The sequence below is a fragment of the Apis laboriosa genome, unplaced genomic scaffold, assembly GCF_014066325.1.
Source record: "Apis laboriosa isolate Shangri-la unplaced genomic scaffold, ASM1406632v1 scaffold34_cov151, whole genome shotgun sequence".
Lineage (NCBI taxonomy): Eukaryota > Metazoa > Arthropoda > Insecta > Hymenoptera > Apidae > Apis > Apis laboriosa.
In genome coordinates, this window is record NW_025222928.1 from 2,909,493 (window position 1) to 2,927,838 (window position 18,346).

The window sequence follows — 18,346 nt, forward strand, 5'->3', positions numbered from 1 at the left end:
TTCTCTGTGTCTTTGACATTCTCTCCATCTCTATCTTTTCTTCATCTTTCATGTGTCCTTAGGGATTCTTGACATACTTTTATTCTTCACTTGTTTTGTAGGTTCTATAAAAATTGGACGAATGAATTGATTGATCAAAGAGATGATGCAGTTGGTTAACATATACATCGTGTTATTTCCTGTTAAAACAAATTAACTGGATTAACAAATTACACGTTAAATATTTTATTTTGAAACTGTTTATTTATTGGTACAATAATGTTAAAATATTTAATATAATTTAGAAATTAAATATAAAATATATATTATTTTTATTTTTATTCTTATTATTATTCTATTCTCTTATTTTCTATTTACAGAATATCTAAATATAGAAAAATTCTGAATCAATGTGAGCCTATTAATCGATTGCAAGTATCGAAGTAGAACATAGAAATCTTCCATCGAATTGAAAATATTAAAATATTCAAACCAGATTCGATTTTACAAATACCAAATGATATATAACACGAGATTCGATCGCGAGAATGTTGTAATATAACGAAACTCGCGTATTGCGACTAGGATTAACGAAATGGTTATAATAGAACGGGACGAAGAGAAAGAGGACTGTGGCCAACGAACCGGAAATTCGGGTAATCGGATGTGCTATGGGTTTCACTAAACTTTTATGAAATCTTCAACGTGTGAAAACGTGGCGCAGATACATAGAGTCAAAATAAAAAGTCGATTAACGTGCGATGTATGCTTTCTTTCATAAAATGCGTACGCCAAATTTTTTGATTAGACACTGAAGTCGTGGAAATGATCGATGAACCAATTTTTAATTTTATATTTTGACACTATTGAATATATTATATTATATATCTTCGAGAAACATATGACTCGTTCTTAACTTTAGAAGTTTTAATTTAAAAATTATTTAGAAGTAATTCAGTAATTTATCATCGACTTTTTTGTTTTTTATATACTTGTCAAATCTTACACAATAAAATAAGTTTAAAACTATTTCAAAAACTTATCGCTCTTTCAACTGTTGCTCACAGTTTCAACTTCAAACGCTTCAAACTTAAATGTTGTAAAACCAAACTTTTAAAAGCGGGCAATCTTACTTACTCTCTCAAAGATTTAACAACTATCGACCCCGTTTACTCGACACAACTTCCAAGATGTTCCACGACTATCTGTAAAAGGATCGTGGCTGTCGCAGAAGCATGTCCAACGTTTATACTCGAGTTCTCAGACGAGTTAGTAAGAAAAAGATCGTGTGACCGGAGGCTGTGCTTTTAACCTATTAAGTAACCAAGCGATGAAACTATTTCACGACAGTAGTTTAGTATTGGAATGGATTTCAGTTCATTAAAATATATTAAATTTATAAAAAAAGAAATATATTTTTTAATGGTCTGAAATCATTTTCAATAGCAAGAAATAACAACGAACAATTTGCTTAAATAATTCTGAATTTATGATATTTATTTTTTAAAGTATTTAAATAAATGCAATAATCTCATTAAATTAAATAAGTATGTGTAAATTATCTAAATATTGTCTTAAGTTTGATTCATCAAACACATTTGAAAAATCAATAATTTCTAATTTTCATTCTACAAACGTTTTCAAAATTAAATTGTTTTTCATTGCTCCAAAATTTAAAAAAAAATTTCAAGTATTTCGAATTGAAATTAGAATAAAAAAATTAAGCAATAATTATTATTTTCAAAAATATTTATATACAACTTATTTCGTTTACAAATATAATAAGATTAATCTTTCGAAGTTTCCGTTGCATTCAAATTTCGCGGTCATGCTATATCCTCATTCCTTTTTACCTATCAAGTGTTCCACCTACGGTGTGACGGCTAACGTCCCCTCGAGCGGTTGGAGAAGCAACTGGAAACGTGCTCGTAGCATGTAAGGCGAGTAAAGTGTGGCAGTAGGATGCGAGGAACCGTTACCTCGAGTCCGGCTATTTTTATTATTATTATTATTATCGTCGTGCTACACTTCGGCTCGAGAACGAAAGCGGCGCGCCGTGAGAGACCCGTACGCGAGATCGCCAGCGATACTCTGACCTATAAAGTCTCGTTGGTACATAACACGGATGACGACGAATCCGCGTTGGTTGATCCGCCAAATGTTCATTCCGTCACGCTCAAATAAATTCGTGTCAAGGTGTGCCGTTTCTTTACACCTCTTCTTTGCATCGGTTCGTAGACATTCCGGAATATTTTTTCTTTTCTTAAAAAAAAATCTTTCAAAAAAAATTTTGAGGAACAATAATTGATTGTTTATCTTGAAATGATTAACCTTTCGAACAGATATTTATCCTTAATAATAATTTATTGGATATATTGAATATATCTGCTATAGATTATCGTATATATATTTCAAAAGTGACATAATTAAAATACATGTTTTTTTTAAGAGGTTAATTTTTCTTTTCTTTTCATCTCTTTTCATTTTATAATTAATGAGTAAAAGGAATATGAAAATTTATTTATAATAGATATATAATAAAAGAGATTATTGAATAATGGAAAATAGAGATGTGAATCGATAAAGATATCGTTATTAATAAACCGATGAACAGATCTTTCGATCCATGTTTTATTCATTCTTCAAATATTCTCGAGAGAAGATTTTAATAAGTAATTGGTTTAAATTGATCTCATTGGAGGATTTCCTTTTATTTAGTTTGATTTGCTGTGATTAATTAATGGAAAAGGTACATGGAAAAATTTATTTATTTTTCAAATATGAGATATTAAATAATACTTAGAATGTAATTTTTAATTCTAGATATTGTATATCAATTAAATTGATATCAATAAATCAATGAATAAATCTTTCGATCTTATATTTACATACTTATATCTATTCCTCCACAAATTTATTTATCTGTTCATTTTTGTATCAATATATATCGATATAAAATAACATTAATTTTACATTCTATTATTATTATTAAAACAAATAAAATACAACAGATATATAAATGCAACAAACTTTGATTTTTTTTTCAAAGAATAAAATATATATTATTTTCTTTTTGCTTTATATATTAAAGCAATATGTATGTCATTTTTTATTACTTTCACATCGAAAAGCAATCTTTTATATTCTTTTTATTACAGAACCATCACTGAAGGCAGTAGGTCGATGCCCAGCCTTCGAGGAGCAAAATGTATGTCCGGCAAGGGCACCAACTTGTGAAAATGACTTCCAGTGTCAGTCAGCGGGTGAACGTTGCTGCAAGACAGCTTGCGGAACAAAATGCGTCAACGGTGAGTTGACAGGATGTGAACAGCTGGCGCAGGCAGCCGTGAGAAGATCTCGTGCTCTTGGTCCACGTGGACCCGCGCAATTTATACCAAAGTGCAACAACGAGACAGGCGAATTTGAGAGGATACAATGCGACCCACGGGAAAAGCAATGCTGGTGCGTGGACGAGATCGGCGTAGAGATCCCGGGCACCAGGGGAAACTCTATGGACGTGATCGATTGCGACAATCCTCGAGAATGTCCCGCGCATACCTGTCGAATGCTATGCGTATTGGGCTTTGAGGTTAGTTTTTAAAATAAATTTCGAAATAATTGAAGTGACTTTTAATCTTTTTGATAAAAAAGATCTTTCCCTTGGCTAATTATTATTTTATAAAGATCTTTTATAAATGAAAATATTCGGAATTATTGTAGAATTCTTCCTATTTGACAGATATATATGGTTTTAAAGACAAAAGTTGATATAAGAATTTGCATTAGAAGTAAAAAAAACAACTTTATCTTCGTATACTTTTTTATATTTTGTTCCCGTCTTAAATTGCTTATAATTTATAAATAAATTTCAATCGATTTGCACAATTTTTATTTTAACCTTCAAAGATATTCCACAAATATATTAACACTCTATATATGAAAAGTAAGCCTTCAATCTACAACATGATAAATATCAATATTATCAAAATTAAGTATTTCTTCTATTATAACCTTCTTCTAGAGCCATTCATGTCATTCTTTCTGTAAAATCTATACGCTCTTGAGCACAGATAATTTGATTCGGTTCATTAATCATTCCCTTGAATACAGATCGAACCGAAAACTGGCTGCCCTAAATGCGAGTGCCGGGATCCTTGTCGCGGGATCACCTGTCCAGGAACCAGTCAAACGTGCGTGTTGATCGATGCAACGTGTGCCCGTCCACCGTGTCCGCCAATTCCTAGTTGTCGCAAAGCAAAGTCATTGTCCACGATATGTCCGGCTGGGGAACCGTTACAGATCACAGATTCACCTAGGCCATTTCTCTGCGGCGATGAACCGGGTAAACCGAGTTGTCCGCCAATGTATAGCTGCCTGGTTGAGCCGAAGCAGGAGTACGGTGTCTGTTGTCCATCGAACATTAATTTGAAGAGGCCTGGAACGTGCCCGTTAGAGGAGGCTGCGATATGCGGTAACACGTGTCAACACGACTTGGAGTGCCCTGGTCCTGAGAAATGTTGCAAGAGCGAGAAATGCGGCGGTGGTGTTTGTTCTGTGCCGCAAGGATTGAGTGCTTGCCACAGAGATCGGGTATTGGTGGAGATGCTAAGTATCTCTGAGAGGCAGGGACGTGGATACGTTCCTCAATGCTCTGAAGGTAAGATCTTAAGATAAGAAAGTAAATCTTTTGATTAAATTAATTGATTGAATAATGATATTTGATAGATTATTATAATTTAAATGGCTTCTTTTTATATTGGATAATATTTTTTTCAATATTTTAGATGGAGGATACGAGAGTAGACAATGCTCAAGGAACGGTCTGGTTTGCTGGTGCGTGGATAACAATGGTCGAAAAATATCCGGTACCATGGGGCCCGCGAATAAAGTAGATTGCAAATCGGTAATGAAAGGGAGGTCCCTTCCGGCTTCCTGCGTTTCGCAACAGTGCGCTCAGGTGTGCCAGTATGGATTCAAAACAGATGCTTCCGGATGTCCGACTTGCGAATGTGACAATCCTTGCGAAGGGTAGATGTATAATCATATATTTCTTTAAATATAATGTTTTAAATAATAAATTCGTATAATTTCAATTTGCTATTTTTCTTTTTCTAGTTTTCCATGTCCAATAGGTGAACAATGCGTTTTGCATCGTGAAGACGGATGTCCGGATTTTCTCTGCCCAACCAGACCGGAATGTAAACCGAAGAAAACTTACCAAAGTCCTTGTGTTTATGGAACTCCTTTAATCGATGATGAACGGAACGCAGTAACCTGTTCTAAGAATGACACATGTCCCCAAGGCTACAAATGCATCGTTGTACCGGAAGCTGGACAATCAGTATGTTGCATGACGTCAGCCAATTCAACAAAAACGCAAACTAGTAAGATGTTCTTTAAAGCAAAAAAAAAAAAAAAAAAATTTTAATATTAGAGAGATCAGAAAAAATGAAACATAAATCACCAATGTTATTAAATTATTTCAGTGTGTGAATACTTGAGGGAATTCAACGAACGTATGGAAGGAACCAGAGAGGACATGTCTCTAGCAATTCCACCGCCTCAATGCGAAAAAGATGGCAGTTATAAGCCTTTGCAATGCCACAACGGTACTTGTTCCTGCGTGAATGATCGCGGTGTTGTTCTAAAAAGCAGCGTGAACCGTAGCAGCGATTGCAAAGAGATAAAAGATCTTCTCAAGTTGTGCGGATCTCTGTCCTGTGACTTGGCATGTCCTTACGGTTTCGAGGTGGATGCGACAGGTTGCGAACAGTGTCGATGTCACGATCCTTGCAAAGACGTCTCATGTAGTCCACACGAAATTTGCACGATAGTCGACGTGAATTGCGGATTAGGACAACACTGTCCAGCGGTTCCAGCCTGTCTGGCTACCAAACCGGGCCAGTGTCCGTATTTAGTACCAAGTTCGTCAAGTTGCGAGCTACAATGTAGCAATGATCAAGAATGTTCAGCTACAGAAAAATGTTGTTCTACGGGTTGTGGAACACAATGTGTAGCTCCTGTGATGGCTACCGCTTGTCAACATGCACGTGCAGTAGCGGAACACGCCGCCAGAGAATCCGGAGAGCCAGCCAGAAGAATTTACATTCCCAGATGTGACACCAACGGAGCATTTGAACCAGTTCAATGCCATAGTAGGATGTGCTGGTGTGTGGATAAGGAGGGCAGAGAGGCGGCAGGTACTCGTGTTCTTGAGGGAATAGTGCCAAAGTGTAACACGCCGCTCAGATGCCCGGAAATTGATTGCAAATTGGACTGTTCCGATGGATACGAATTGGATCCCGATAGCGGTTGTCCAACATGTTCCTGTCGAGATCCCTGCAAAAGTGTGACTTGTCGGGGTGAAAATGAAGCTTGTAGGATGGTTGAAGTAGCTTGTAGCGTACCACCATGTCCCCCTGTACCAGTCTGTTTACCAAAAAAGGATAATCCATGTCCGAATGGATCTCCTCTGTTAGATCAAAATAGTTCTCCAGCAATTTGTGGGCCACACGGTCAACACTGTCCATCCACGCACAAGTGTGAATTGTCTCCTTTGGACGAATACGCTGTATGCTGTCCAAAACCTCGCGAGGTTTGTTTCGAACCACCGCGAAAAGTATCGTGTAATTTAGGAATGGGTTTGAACGAGACCGAGAGATGGTACTTTGATCCGGAACGTAACGAATGCAGGATAAAAACTGAATGTACACTGGGTCATAATGATTTCTCTAGCCGTTTAGTATGTGACACTGTATGTCCTGTGTTGTCACAATGCGAACGACTTAGAGAGAAGAATTTGAAAACCTCTCAAAGATTAAAGCAACCGACATTTTTACCCAGATGTGATTCGGAGAATGGTATGTGGGAGCCTGTACAGTGTTTGGAACATGTCGGTGTTTGCTGGTGTGTTAACGGAAAGGGTCAGCCAATGAAAGGTTCGCTTACTAGAGCACCTGAACCGAAGTGTAACTTTAGGCAGGCGAGACGAGGAGGTAGGGGGCCGATAATTCAAGAAATCGACCGTGAAATTCAGGCATTCATGGAGAATGCTCTAATTAACTTGGAAACCGACGAGAAGCAAATTGGGAAAGTATTGGGTACGAGATGTCAGGCGATGAAGGATAAAGGTCACGTCCCGGCAATTTGCGATCGTCAGGGTAGGTTTGAGCCGATGCAATGTGCTGGTGATACATGTTGGTGTGTTGATGAAGCGGGTAATCAACTCATAGGATCAGAGCCTTTCCTGAAAGGAACGAATATTTGCTGTAAGATATGATATCTTTTTTATCTTTTGTATTGATTTATTATTTTTTTATCAATCTAAACAATTCAATATAAAATAATATGTGATAATTCTAATAATAATAATTCAATAAAATAATTGAAAAATAAAATGAAAATATATATATATATATATTTTTTTTAAATATAGTACCAACTCCAGTAGAAGCTGTCGAAATTACTCTACGTTTCCCCGGTCGATTTCTTGCCGATGATGAAACAACGCTTATCAGACAAACGGAGGATCTTCTTCGTGATTTAGGCGCTAGAATAAAAAACGATATACGGGTGGAAATCAATCAAGACTCAGCTATACTAAGTTTCGAAGTAATAGGTCCAAATAAAGTAGATGTGGCATTTCATTTGGAAGAATTAACCAGAATACAGAAGCTCTCTATGTTGGGATCATTTGCGGATGCAACTACTTCTCGTTTCACACATAGATCGCCCCCAATGGCTATGCAAAGTAGAATTGTAGCATTGGAACAACGGGAAATTCTCACGGAAGTAGAAACACCTGTTTATCAAACAGCCACTCTTGTCTTAGCAGCAGGAAGTGCTTTTATAATTAGCAGTTTGCTCATTTTATTAATGTTATACCGTAAAAAGGTATATTCTAAATTTTAATTAAATATAAAGTTATTATTTTATTTTTTATTTTTTTATTAAAAAAAATTTTTTTTCTTAAAATAAATAAAATTTAATAAAAAATTTTATATTAAATAAATAAAAAATTAATAAAACCAATGAAAAATAATTGTTTATTTCAGATAAAAATGAAAGATCCATCTAAAACATTAGCCGCAGATCAACACTTTCTTGCGTACCAGCAACCAGTGTATGTAATATCGAGTATAGAGCAGGAAGAGAAGAAGAAGGATATTACCGAAGTGCAAGAGAGTACGTCGGATGTGGTGGTCGGCACATAGAACAGATTAAGAATTAAATACGTAGATCATTGTTATCCGCGAATATAGTCATGATCGAAATTACGTCTACGTAATTCCTTTCATATTTCGATGAAATATTTATTCTTTAAATACAAGATGCATTACAATTGTTAGAATCGATGGTCGACCGAATAGATTGATATTTCCTTCATTGTGGATATCACGTAATTAATCCACGATATAGGATATAACATGTAACTGCGATTTTTATAAGGGAACTAAAAAAGAAAGAGATTCGGTCTGCTGTCGAGGAACAATAGTTCTTATTTAGAACAATTTAATTTTTTCGCGGATCTCTGTTTCGTCTCGAACGTATCAGAGTTACTAACGCAAAAATGTCCTAGCCTGAAGAAGAAACGCAAGGATATCGTTGTGTTATATGTATATCATGGGTGTAAATATTAGACTCATATTGTGTGTTCGTTTATTTATATAGCTCAATAAAGATCGGAAATTCCTTTATTCGTCAGTGTTATTAATATATTTAAATCGTTACAGCATATGCGAGATCAACCCAATCAAAAATTAAAAATTTATATTCCTAAATCTCCACTTTCTAACTTGATATATAGATATATGAAATGATTCTTTAATTTTGTGATGATATTCTATGATAATAAAAAGTAAGCGATTTTTTTTTTTTTTGATCAATAAATTTTGATTAAAAGAATACGATTTTTAAATAGTTTTGAATCTTTCAATAAATGCTGGAGTTTGTAAGTAGAAGTGCGCTTTTCTTAACCAGACATCCACCAATCAAATGGCTACGCATCATTCTGGTATTTCTACTTATTCCACAAACTCATGCAATTTAATTTTAGAATATTAGTAAATAATATAATTTATAAACGAAAAATTACATATTCATCTATTTTTATTTACGCAACACATAGCATATTAATATAAAAGAATGCCGAAGAATCTATAATGAATCGAATGTAGTTCATAAACGATTCAGACCGTGCGGGTGAAAACGCAGCCTGAGCTTTCGACGGAAACGCACGAAATATTCCGAAAGGTATTCGAGGCCGAGATCGAGTCTCCCTTTAGACGAAGCGCGGAGTGACCAATCGAGCGGTTCGGGTCGGTGGGCTGTCTAGGGACGGTAAATGATTGCTTATCCGTGATAAATCATTTTTTTCATAAATTGTGGTACAAAATTTTTTGTGGTGCAAATTGTGTTCAGAACCGTTCAGTGTACGAAAAGGAAAAATACGAAGAATAAGATTCAAGAAAAGAAGAGGAGCTTAATGGCTCTTAAGAGATCAGAAATACAAGGACAGACTTTGCACTCGCGAACGGGGCGTCTCGCAATAAACAGCATTGCTTGTCGTTTGCTAATCCTGCATCTACCTCCTTTATGTCTCGGTTTTGACAAACTCCTGTTGCTGCCATCGCCAATTCTGCATCTGTTTCTGTGGCTGTTATGTGTGAACGTGAAGAGATTCGAGTGTTTATAACTGTACGGTGCTGGTGGCGGTGACGAAGGGAAAGGGAAAGGGAGGAGGAGAAAGAGAAGGGGAAGAAATTTGGAAGCAAGATAAAGAAAGAAAGAAAGAAGGAGAAAGAGAAATAGTGAAGAGAGTGTGCGTGCGAGTGAGAGGGAAAGGAAAGTCAAAGGCTCGGACGGAATATTTGAAGCGGTGCGCCACACATATCTACGGAAGATCGTATTTATCGCGGGAATATATTTGTGAAATTATTTCAGAGATTTTGATACAGTACATATATCGAACCTTCCTGCGATCGTTTCTTACCGTTAACTCATTGTTAATCACAACGGTGATTCGGTGATCTACTTAACTCGGGTAATTGACTCGATTTTGGATAACCTGATCGCACAATTTGAAGTGTCAGTTTGTCGACAGGCGTGACAGCCCGTCGACTGTCTCGTCCGTCCGCTGTCCTCTTTTTCTTAATAATATTGTGTGGTGCATTTAATTCGCGATGTTCACGGGGACAGTGAAAATTGAAATATGCGAGGCAGTTGGACTAAGGGCGACGGACAAGCAACGCAAGTTTTGGCAAGATGAACCTATACTTGATCCTTACGTTCAATTGGATGTCGATGAAAATCATCTTGATCGTTCATCCACTAAACCAAAAACCTTTGATCCAGTATGGAACGAGTGTTTCACCCATGAAGTTCAGGATGCGGTGAACCTCGGACTCACTGTCTTCCACGATGCGGCATTACCGCCAGATTATTTCGTCGCAAATTGTAGTATTCCTTTCGAGGAACTTGTCAGCAGGAATGACAAGACTGCAGATCTTTGGGTTGGTTTTGAACAATTATTCTAGTTTTTATATACATTAATACATTATGTTTATTAAATTCTTCACCAGAGTTACAAAATATAAATTATTTCTTATTTTCTTATTTTAATTTTTATATTTATACATGTATGTTTCTATATTTCAATTCCTAATTTCTGTTTAGTTGTAATTAATCAATTCATATTAATTTTATATTGATATTATAATTATTATTGATATGTGTAGTAGAAAAGCAACATGTAATCTATATATATGTATATAATTTTTTTATGACATTATAGTACAATTCAAAGTAGTCTGATAAGATTATGTCAACAGAAACCAAGAAAGATAGATGATAAATATTTCTTAGATCTAAAACACGTGATAACTAATATTCAACATTTAGTTTCTTCAAAATGTTGCAAATGTGTACAGGATATAAAAATGTAATATATTTAACTGATTTTAACTTTAGTATCATTAAAAAAATATAATTTATTAAAGTTTAATTAAAAACATTTTGTTTATTATATATATTTATATAATATATATATTTATATAATAATATTATATAAAATGAGATTTGAATTAATATAATATGAATAGCACAATATTAATATGAACATTTTTTTGTTGCTCAATAATAAGCTTAATTATCATAAATTATCATATAAAATTTATTTTAGGTTGACCTTGAACCTCAAGGAAAGTTAAGAGTCAAGATTGATTTAATATGGAATAATCAAGGTAAGGCACAGGTAATACTTAAAAATATTATATGTAGGATATATTTTCATAATAAAATTTTAGATCAACAAACAGGCTGTGGTACAGGTGATGGAGAAGGAATCGGAGGCAGAGGTGGTGGAAGCATCACATCTGGGAAAGAACCCAGAAGAGAATTCAAAGAAAGGCAGGGTTTCATTCGGCATCGAAGAGGTGCCATGCGACGTAAGGTTCATCAAGCAAATGGTCACAAATTTATGGCTACATTCCTGAGGCAACCAACTTTCTGTTCTCACTGCCGTGAATTCATATGGTATGTGTTTTAACAAAAATATATTAATATTGCTTTTAGAATTTAATTCACAAGCATACTCTAACACTAATTCAGAACATTTACTAATAATCATTTCATAATATGAAGTGTTATATATTTAATTTGGTGTGTATATTTTATATATTTCACTTATATTAATTTCAGGTAATTTACATTAAAACCTAATAAATTTATGCACACCAGATTAATTATGGGATTTTAGTATTTTGGATAATTTTAAAAGTGTTAAAATTTGCATGTTTGGGTTTTTGATTTTATAGAATATACTATAGCACTATATAACATTTAAAAATATTTCTTAAAATATTATTTAAAATATTTTTTTTTTTTTTTAATTTGAATTTAGTTTAAAAAATATCAATATATAATATTTGGAATAAGGAAATGGAGATTTAACAAATATTCTAAATATTTTAACTTTCAAGCTTTAAAACATTCCATTTTTTTTCTTTTTACAATAACAATCATTTAATGTCTTATATATTTTATTGAAATAAATCATTCAATTAAATAATAAGTTGCATGCATTGGTTTTGCAAGCATATACTATAACTATTGTTTGGTAAAATTTCTTATGAATTGATATTTTTATGTTTGTGAATAGAAATTTTATAATATAATATTAAATTATTTTTAAGAAACTAAAAACATCTAAGACAGAAATACAAATTTAATATTCTTTCTAATCAATTTTAAAAGATTAATATAAATGTCTAATTATGGTTTAAGGCCCAAGAAAGCATACGTATGTGTTTTATGAGGGTATATAAGGAGATGATGTGATGTGTTTTGTCTGTTGTATTTCAGGGGCTTGGGCAAGCAGGGCTATCAGTGTCAAGGTGAGAAGACACATACACGTTATTAACAAATATTATAATTATATATTTGCTTGCTCTACCTTTGTGTGAACATATGTTTATCTAGGTGTGTGTATGTGTACTTAGTTCTTTATAAAAAATCAAATCATTTAGAATAATTAAAAATTCATGATTCAGTTTGAAAATTTTCAAATTTTCAATGTTTAATTTGGCCCATGGCTCAATATCTGATGCTATGCTTTCTTTAATGAAATTTGGAAAATAAAATAGTGTTCATAACACATCAATCAAGTTTTTGCAAATTATATTAGCTCTGATTTAACATAGTTATAAGTGGGGAAATATTTCATTGCATGTTTTTAAATAAAATGTAACAAATCATCAGGAGATTCTAATAATTTCATTTTATCGCATCCTTAGAATTTATATTCTGTCTTCAATGTTCAAGCTTATACTGTTCCTATGGCAAGACTATCACAACATCCATCAAATTTTATTTATGCTTGTCATTTCAAATCAGTGCGTCTAATCACGCATGCAGCTTACAGATGACAGCTTACAGATGATCCCAGCTTGGGTCATGCTATGCTGAAAGTCATCTGTACTAAAAAATATAAACATTCAATTAGATTTTATTATGTTTCAGTCTGCACATGTGTAGTTCACAAAAGATGTCACAAGTTGGTTATCACAAAATGCCCAGGCATGAGAGATGAGGTAAATGTAATTTATAGTATATTTTTGTAATTGAACTTATTTATCATTAAAAAATTAAATTGATTGATTCAATAATATTGAATTTCAGTCAAGTCAAGATACAGAAAGTCCACGTTTCAGTATAGATATGCCACACCGTTTTGTTGTTCACAATTACAAGAGATTTACATTTTGTGACCATTGTGGCTCACTCTTGTATGGTTTATTTAGACAAGGTTTACAATGCGAAGGTAAATAAATCAAATTTATTATATATATATATATGTATAGATATACAACTAATACCTGAATCTGATATTTGCTTATGTAGCTTGTAATATAAATGTTCACAAGAGATGCCAGAAAAACGTAGCAAATAATTGTGGTATTAATACTAAAGCTATGGCTGAAATTTTGAGTACAATGAATATATCACCAGATAAACAAATAAAAACTCCAAAGATTAATTATAGAATAACAACTTGTCAGTCTGGTCAAACACCTACCGCAGTAACAGTTACAGACACATTACCAACAGATAATTCACAATCAATTCAAAAAACTGAAGAAACACCTATTGCTACTGAAAATGCTGTACCTGTTAGTGAGAATGAAGTTAGAAAATTTGGTATAGAAGATTTTAATTTCATCAAGGTTCTTGGTAAAGGTAGTTTCGGAAAAGTGATGTTGGTGGAACGAAAAACTAATCCTGATGAAGTTTATGCTGTAAAAATTTTAAGAAAAGATGTAATTATACAAGATGACGATGTAGATTGTACAATGACAGAAAAAAGGATTTTAACATTGGCAGCAAAACACCCTTTCCTTACAGCTATTCATAGTTGTTTTCAAACAAATGATCGATTATTTTTTGTTATGGAATATGTAAATGGAGGTAAGAATTCAAAATTTAAATAATAAAAAAATTTTAAATATCAATTATTGTTTAGTACAAAAAAAATTTTGTTTTTTTAGGCGATTTGATGTTTCATATTCAGAGAGCACGGAAATTTGATGAAGCAAGAGCACGTTTCTATGCAGCAGAAGTTACACTTGCATTGCAATTCCTTCACAAGCATTATATTATTTATCGAGATCTTAAGTTAGACAACATAATACTCGATCAAGATGGTCATTGTAAATTAGCAGATTTTGGAATGTGCAAAGAGGGTATTATTGAAGGAAAAACAACCACAACAACATTTTGTGGTACTCCTGATTATATTGCACCTGAAATTCTCCAAGAATTGCAATATGGTGCAAGTGTTGATTGGTGGGCACTTGGTGTTTTAATGTACGAAATGATGGCTGGTCAACCACCTTTTGAAGCTGATAATGAAGATGATTTATTTGAGTCCATTTTACGAGATGATGTGCTTTATCCTATTTGGATTTCAAAAGAAGCTGTTTCTATTCTAAAAGGATTTATGACGAAAAATCCAGCTAAAAGATTAGGTTGTGTTGCAGCTAATGGCGGTGAGAATGCTATAAAAATTCATCCATTTTTTCAAGAAATAGATTGGGAAGCACTTGAAGCGCGTAAAGTGAAACCGCCAATTAGACCAAAAACTGTAAGTTGTATTATATTTTCACACATATATATTTCATTCATTTATTTTTTAATTAGAAATCAGTTATTATTATATAATTTTTCAGAAAAGCAAAAAAGATGTCATGAATTTCGATACGGAATTTACAAAAGAAGATCCAGTGTTGACACCAGAAGATCCGGACGAACTAAGCTATATAAATCAAGAAGAATTCCAAGGCTTCTCTTTCGTCAACAAAGACTTCAATCCAGCTAGGTTTGGAACACAATAAGAAGTAAGAATAAGTGAATGAAAAGGAATCAATGTTAATATCATCTTAAACGCTTTTTGCTTGAAAAATTGACGAGCAATAAAGCAAAGCTGAACATCGGCATTTCGAAGCTGCTCGAGGTCTCCTTTGTATTTTATTCTTATGAGAGATGATTTTACGAGTCATCGAAAGCAACATTCAAGCTATAAAAATAGTGATGGAGATCGACAAGAAATTGAAATCAGTTAGAAACTAAAGTCCATTTTATGTCCAAAAAGTAACAGTTTTTGCAAAGAAATTGATCAGAACAAAAAAAGTGTAGTCTCAATTTGGCAAAAAAAAAAAAAAAATGCATTTGAATTCAAGTGTCTTAAAGTTTGGCAAAATTGATATCCTTTGTTTATTTGAAACAAGGACGAATGTGATCGAGAGGAAACGTAAAAAAAATTTAATTTACAATAATAAAGAGAAAAATAAATTATCGTTAAGAAAATTAGTACAAAAATGAGCAAAGAAAGTCATTTTCAATGGTATGATAATAAAGATCGCTGGGCGATCTATCATTTTTTCTATTAATAATATTCTTGATGAAAGATTTGATTCAATGAAAATTTTTTAATAACTTAACCGTATATTTCGTTTCCTCTCAAAATATTGTTTAAAGAATATGTTTTAATGCAATATTTTATATTATTAAAGAAAAAAAATACTTGCACAGAAACAAGTCTGCAATATAAAAAAAATATAATAATATATTAATCTTTTATTGAAATTTTCATCAAGATATAGAATTTTTTTTTATTTAAAAATTGCTTAATTATATATAAAGATTTGACACTTATTACGCATTTTTTAGCGCTTATGTACTTAAGATTTAATTTTTATTATAATTTACGAGAAATATTTTTTATTACAACAAATAACAAGAAATAACACGATAATCGAATTATTCTGATTATTGCTTAAAAAATAAGTCGAGTTTTAGGTCTTAGCGTAGTGTATCAAATCACTAGTGATCAAGACTGAAACATAAGCTGGGCTTAAATTTTAAGTAACACCAGCAGCAGGTGTAATTATAAATGTCGAGTCTGTGTAAAATCTATGCATATGTAGTATCATATAGAATAACTATAGAAAATCGAGAAGCTATGTTTGAAAGCTTCCAGTTTGAATGAGATTTTGCATCTTCGAACGATCTAAACTTTTCGTCGAGCTTTACTCAGAGGAGCATCTCGCAGCGCTTCTTCGATAGAAGGATTTAAATATAACAAAATAATACTAATATTAATACTAATACTAATAATAATAATAATAATAATATTAATAATAATAATAATAATCATGCTCACGTGGTGAAGATCGAGCAGGATACGATCTGACCAGGTGGTCATGGAGTTTCATACTTAATATAGAATTTTAAACTATCACAGACGCGACAGATTCCACAGGTGGTTTCTGTCAAAGTTAACATAAAATGATACATACGTATATTTACACGTATAAATTTAACTTATTTTAACATATGCCTAAATTCCAGTGGACAAAACAAGTCTCGTTATAAGGAATACCAGAGAATAGACAAAAGCGATGATCGCATGAAATTCTCCGATATTGCTATATATGTCGAGTCTTAATAAAATACAGACTTTGACAAAAGTATAATTTACATATACAAGAAATATATATGCGTGTTAAACGCGTGAAGTTACCGCTAAGCGAATTAAGAGAACTATAAAAAGTCCACCTAGCGATATCGATGCACTTTCCGAAATCTTCATAAGTACGTGTTGTCTCTAGTTAGGTGTCTTTAAAAGCTTGAACTCATGTACTTAAATTAGAAAAAGCTGAAAGCTCTTTAGTGTTAAGTGATGAAATAGTCGAGCCTTATCCGCACCATAAGAACATTATAATGCGTGAGAAAAAACCAATGGAGATTATGTTGAATTGAGTTATGCCCTAATGGCTAATAAGAATAAATTAATTCCAAATAGAAGAAAAACAAGTTTTAAAAAATTACAAGAGAAGAATAAAAATACTCTAATATTTGCACGTAATCCACCATTTCGTGCCATTGAGTGTATACCAAAGATTTTATTCAGATTTTTCTTAAAATAAAATAAAATCTTATAAATCATGAATTACGAGATAAAATTGTGAATAAATCACGATCTCATATCGATCCGATATAATCTTTGGTATAAACTTCAATCATCGTTAGTTATAATAGTGTTAAAGAGAAAATTTAATTGGTAAATAGTATTGATAATATAACAATTAGTTGATAATACGTTTTAGTCATTATAAACTGAAAAAAAGCAACTGCAACGAAATCATGCAGTAATACAAAGCAAAACAAAAAAAAAAGAAAAAATATTTTAGCGTACTGTTTCCCAATTAGCCACTGATGACAAACATTCAGCCCCAGATTGTATTCGAGTGGCTTATTGGTGCGACTAAAAACGCGTTATTTAATGTCGTGATCATTGTTGTGTCATATTCGTACATTTTTATGTCCTCCATAGATAATAGATTCATTTAAAAAAAAATTCATTGGTAGAATCTAAATCATGTGCTGCTTTTTATGTGCTTTGATTTTGTGCAGAACTCAAAGTACAAATTGCAGCACTATAAAATCGAAATATGGACAAAGCCACGACACATCTCGTATATTTGTTATACGAGGTTAGAAATTAACAATGTACGAGATGAAGATTGTCAGTACAAGGAGAATTAATTTATTATAAAAATATATACTTATGAATGACGCCACTTTTATGAAAGCAGTGTCATATTTTCGATCATTAACGCGAAATAATGATCGTTCGCATGTAAATGTAGCTGATCGTATCTTTTTACAGCTTTTGCTTGCATAGCAATAATTACTGACCAGTGAACATACATAGTATCCTATCGATGTATTGACCGATGAATCGATAATGTTCTCCATGTTAAGTTTTAAGTGCCATATCCTTGTCTATAGCAATTGATTTTGTAAAAACTAAATTTATTATTTATTTATTGGTACATCATAAAATTTAATCATTTAGTATTAAACGCATATCGAGTTCGAAAAAATTCAGTAATTTTTGTTATTGTTAAAAAAAGTATATTTAATATAATCTCAAAAAGACTGTCCAATTGACAAGGATCGGCATTTGATTCATCTGCATTCGTGCACTTATTGTAAATCTAGTCAGAATGAGAATTTGAGAAAAGGACTCTGGCTCTATATATCGAGCTACAAAAGAGGTTATGTTTAAATTAACGAGAGACGAGTTAGTCCGGCCTACGCTTAAAAAAAAAGACGGTTTCGTGCGTTATTCAAACAGGAAATTATTGCTATATCGTGTACCTATCGTCTAGAGTTACCGCGTAACAGTTATCCATACATTTAAAAAAAGAAAATAAAAAAAAAAATACTTTATCGTCACTAGGCGTAGTAAGACAGGTTTCTTTTTAGTCTTATATCTGGTGCATCAAAAATTTTTATGCACAATGTA

General features: G+C 32.7%; 2 protein-coding genes across 6 annotated transcripts in view; both read left to right on the plus strand.

Annotated features, from left to right (window-relative positions):
- LOC122714653 overlaps positions 1 to 8,675 on the plus strand; it is a 29,327-nt gene extending 20,652 nt beyond the window's left edge. Inside the window, exons 4-10 of the mRNA XM_043936174.1 lie at positions 3,138 to 3,568; positions 4,090 to 4,636; positions 4,764 to 5,007; positions 5,095 to 5,363; positions 5,466 to 7,247; positions 7,415 to 7,872; positions 8,034 to 8,675. Of these exons, the coding sequence (XP_043792109.1) occupies positions 3,138 to 3,568; positions 4,090 to 4,636; positions 4,764 to 5,007; positions 5,095 to 5,363; positions 5,466 to 7,247; positions 7,415 to 7,872; positions 8,034 to 8,192 (3,890 nt within the window). The 3' untranslated portion in view covers positions 8,193 to 8,675. The remainder of the gene's footprint in view (positions 1 to 3,137; positions 3,569 to 4,089; positions 4,637 to 4,763; positions 5,008 to 5,094; positions 5,364 to 5,465; positions 7,248 to 7,414; positions 7,873 to 8,033) is intronic.
- A 651-nt stretch (positions 8,676 to 9,326) lies between these two features.
- LOC122714654 (protein kinase C) lies at positions 9,327 to 15,481 on the plus strand. Of its 5 annotated transcripts, none has more exons than XM_043936175.1 (9): positions 9,327 to 10,490; positions 11,159 to 11,219; positions 11,283 to 11,511; positions 12,340 to 12,371; positions 12,997 to 13,067; positions 13,156 to 13,297; positions 13,378 to 13,941; positions 14,022 to 14,617; positions 14,703 to 15,481. In XM_043936175.1, exons 1-9 carry the CDS (start codon positions 10,161 to 10,163, stop codon positions 14,865 to 14,867), a joined length of 2,190 nt encoding a protein of 729 aa, XP_043792110.1. In that variant the 5' UTR covers positions 9,327 to 10,160; the 3' UTR covers positions 14,868 to 15,481. The 5 variants fall into 5 exon arrangements, with proteins under 5 accessions (XP_043792110.1, XP_043792111.1, XP_043792112.1 ...); XM_043936176.1 differs by having other exon boundaries at positions 11,295 to 11,511; XM_043936177.1 differs by having other exon boundaries at positions 11,307 to 11,511.
- The last annotated feature ends 2,865 nt before the right edge of the window (positions 15,482 to 18,346 follow it).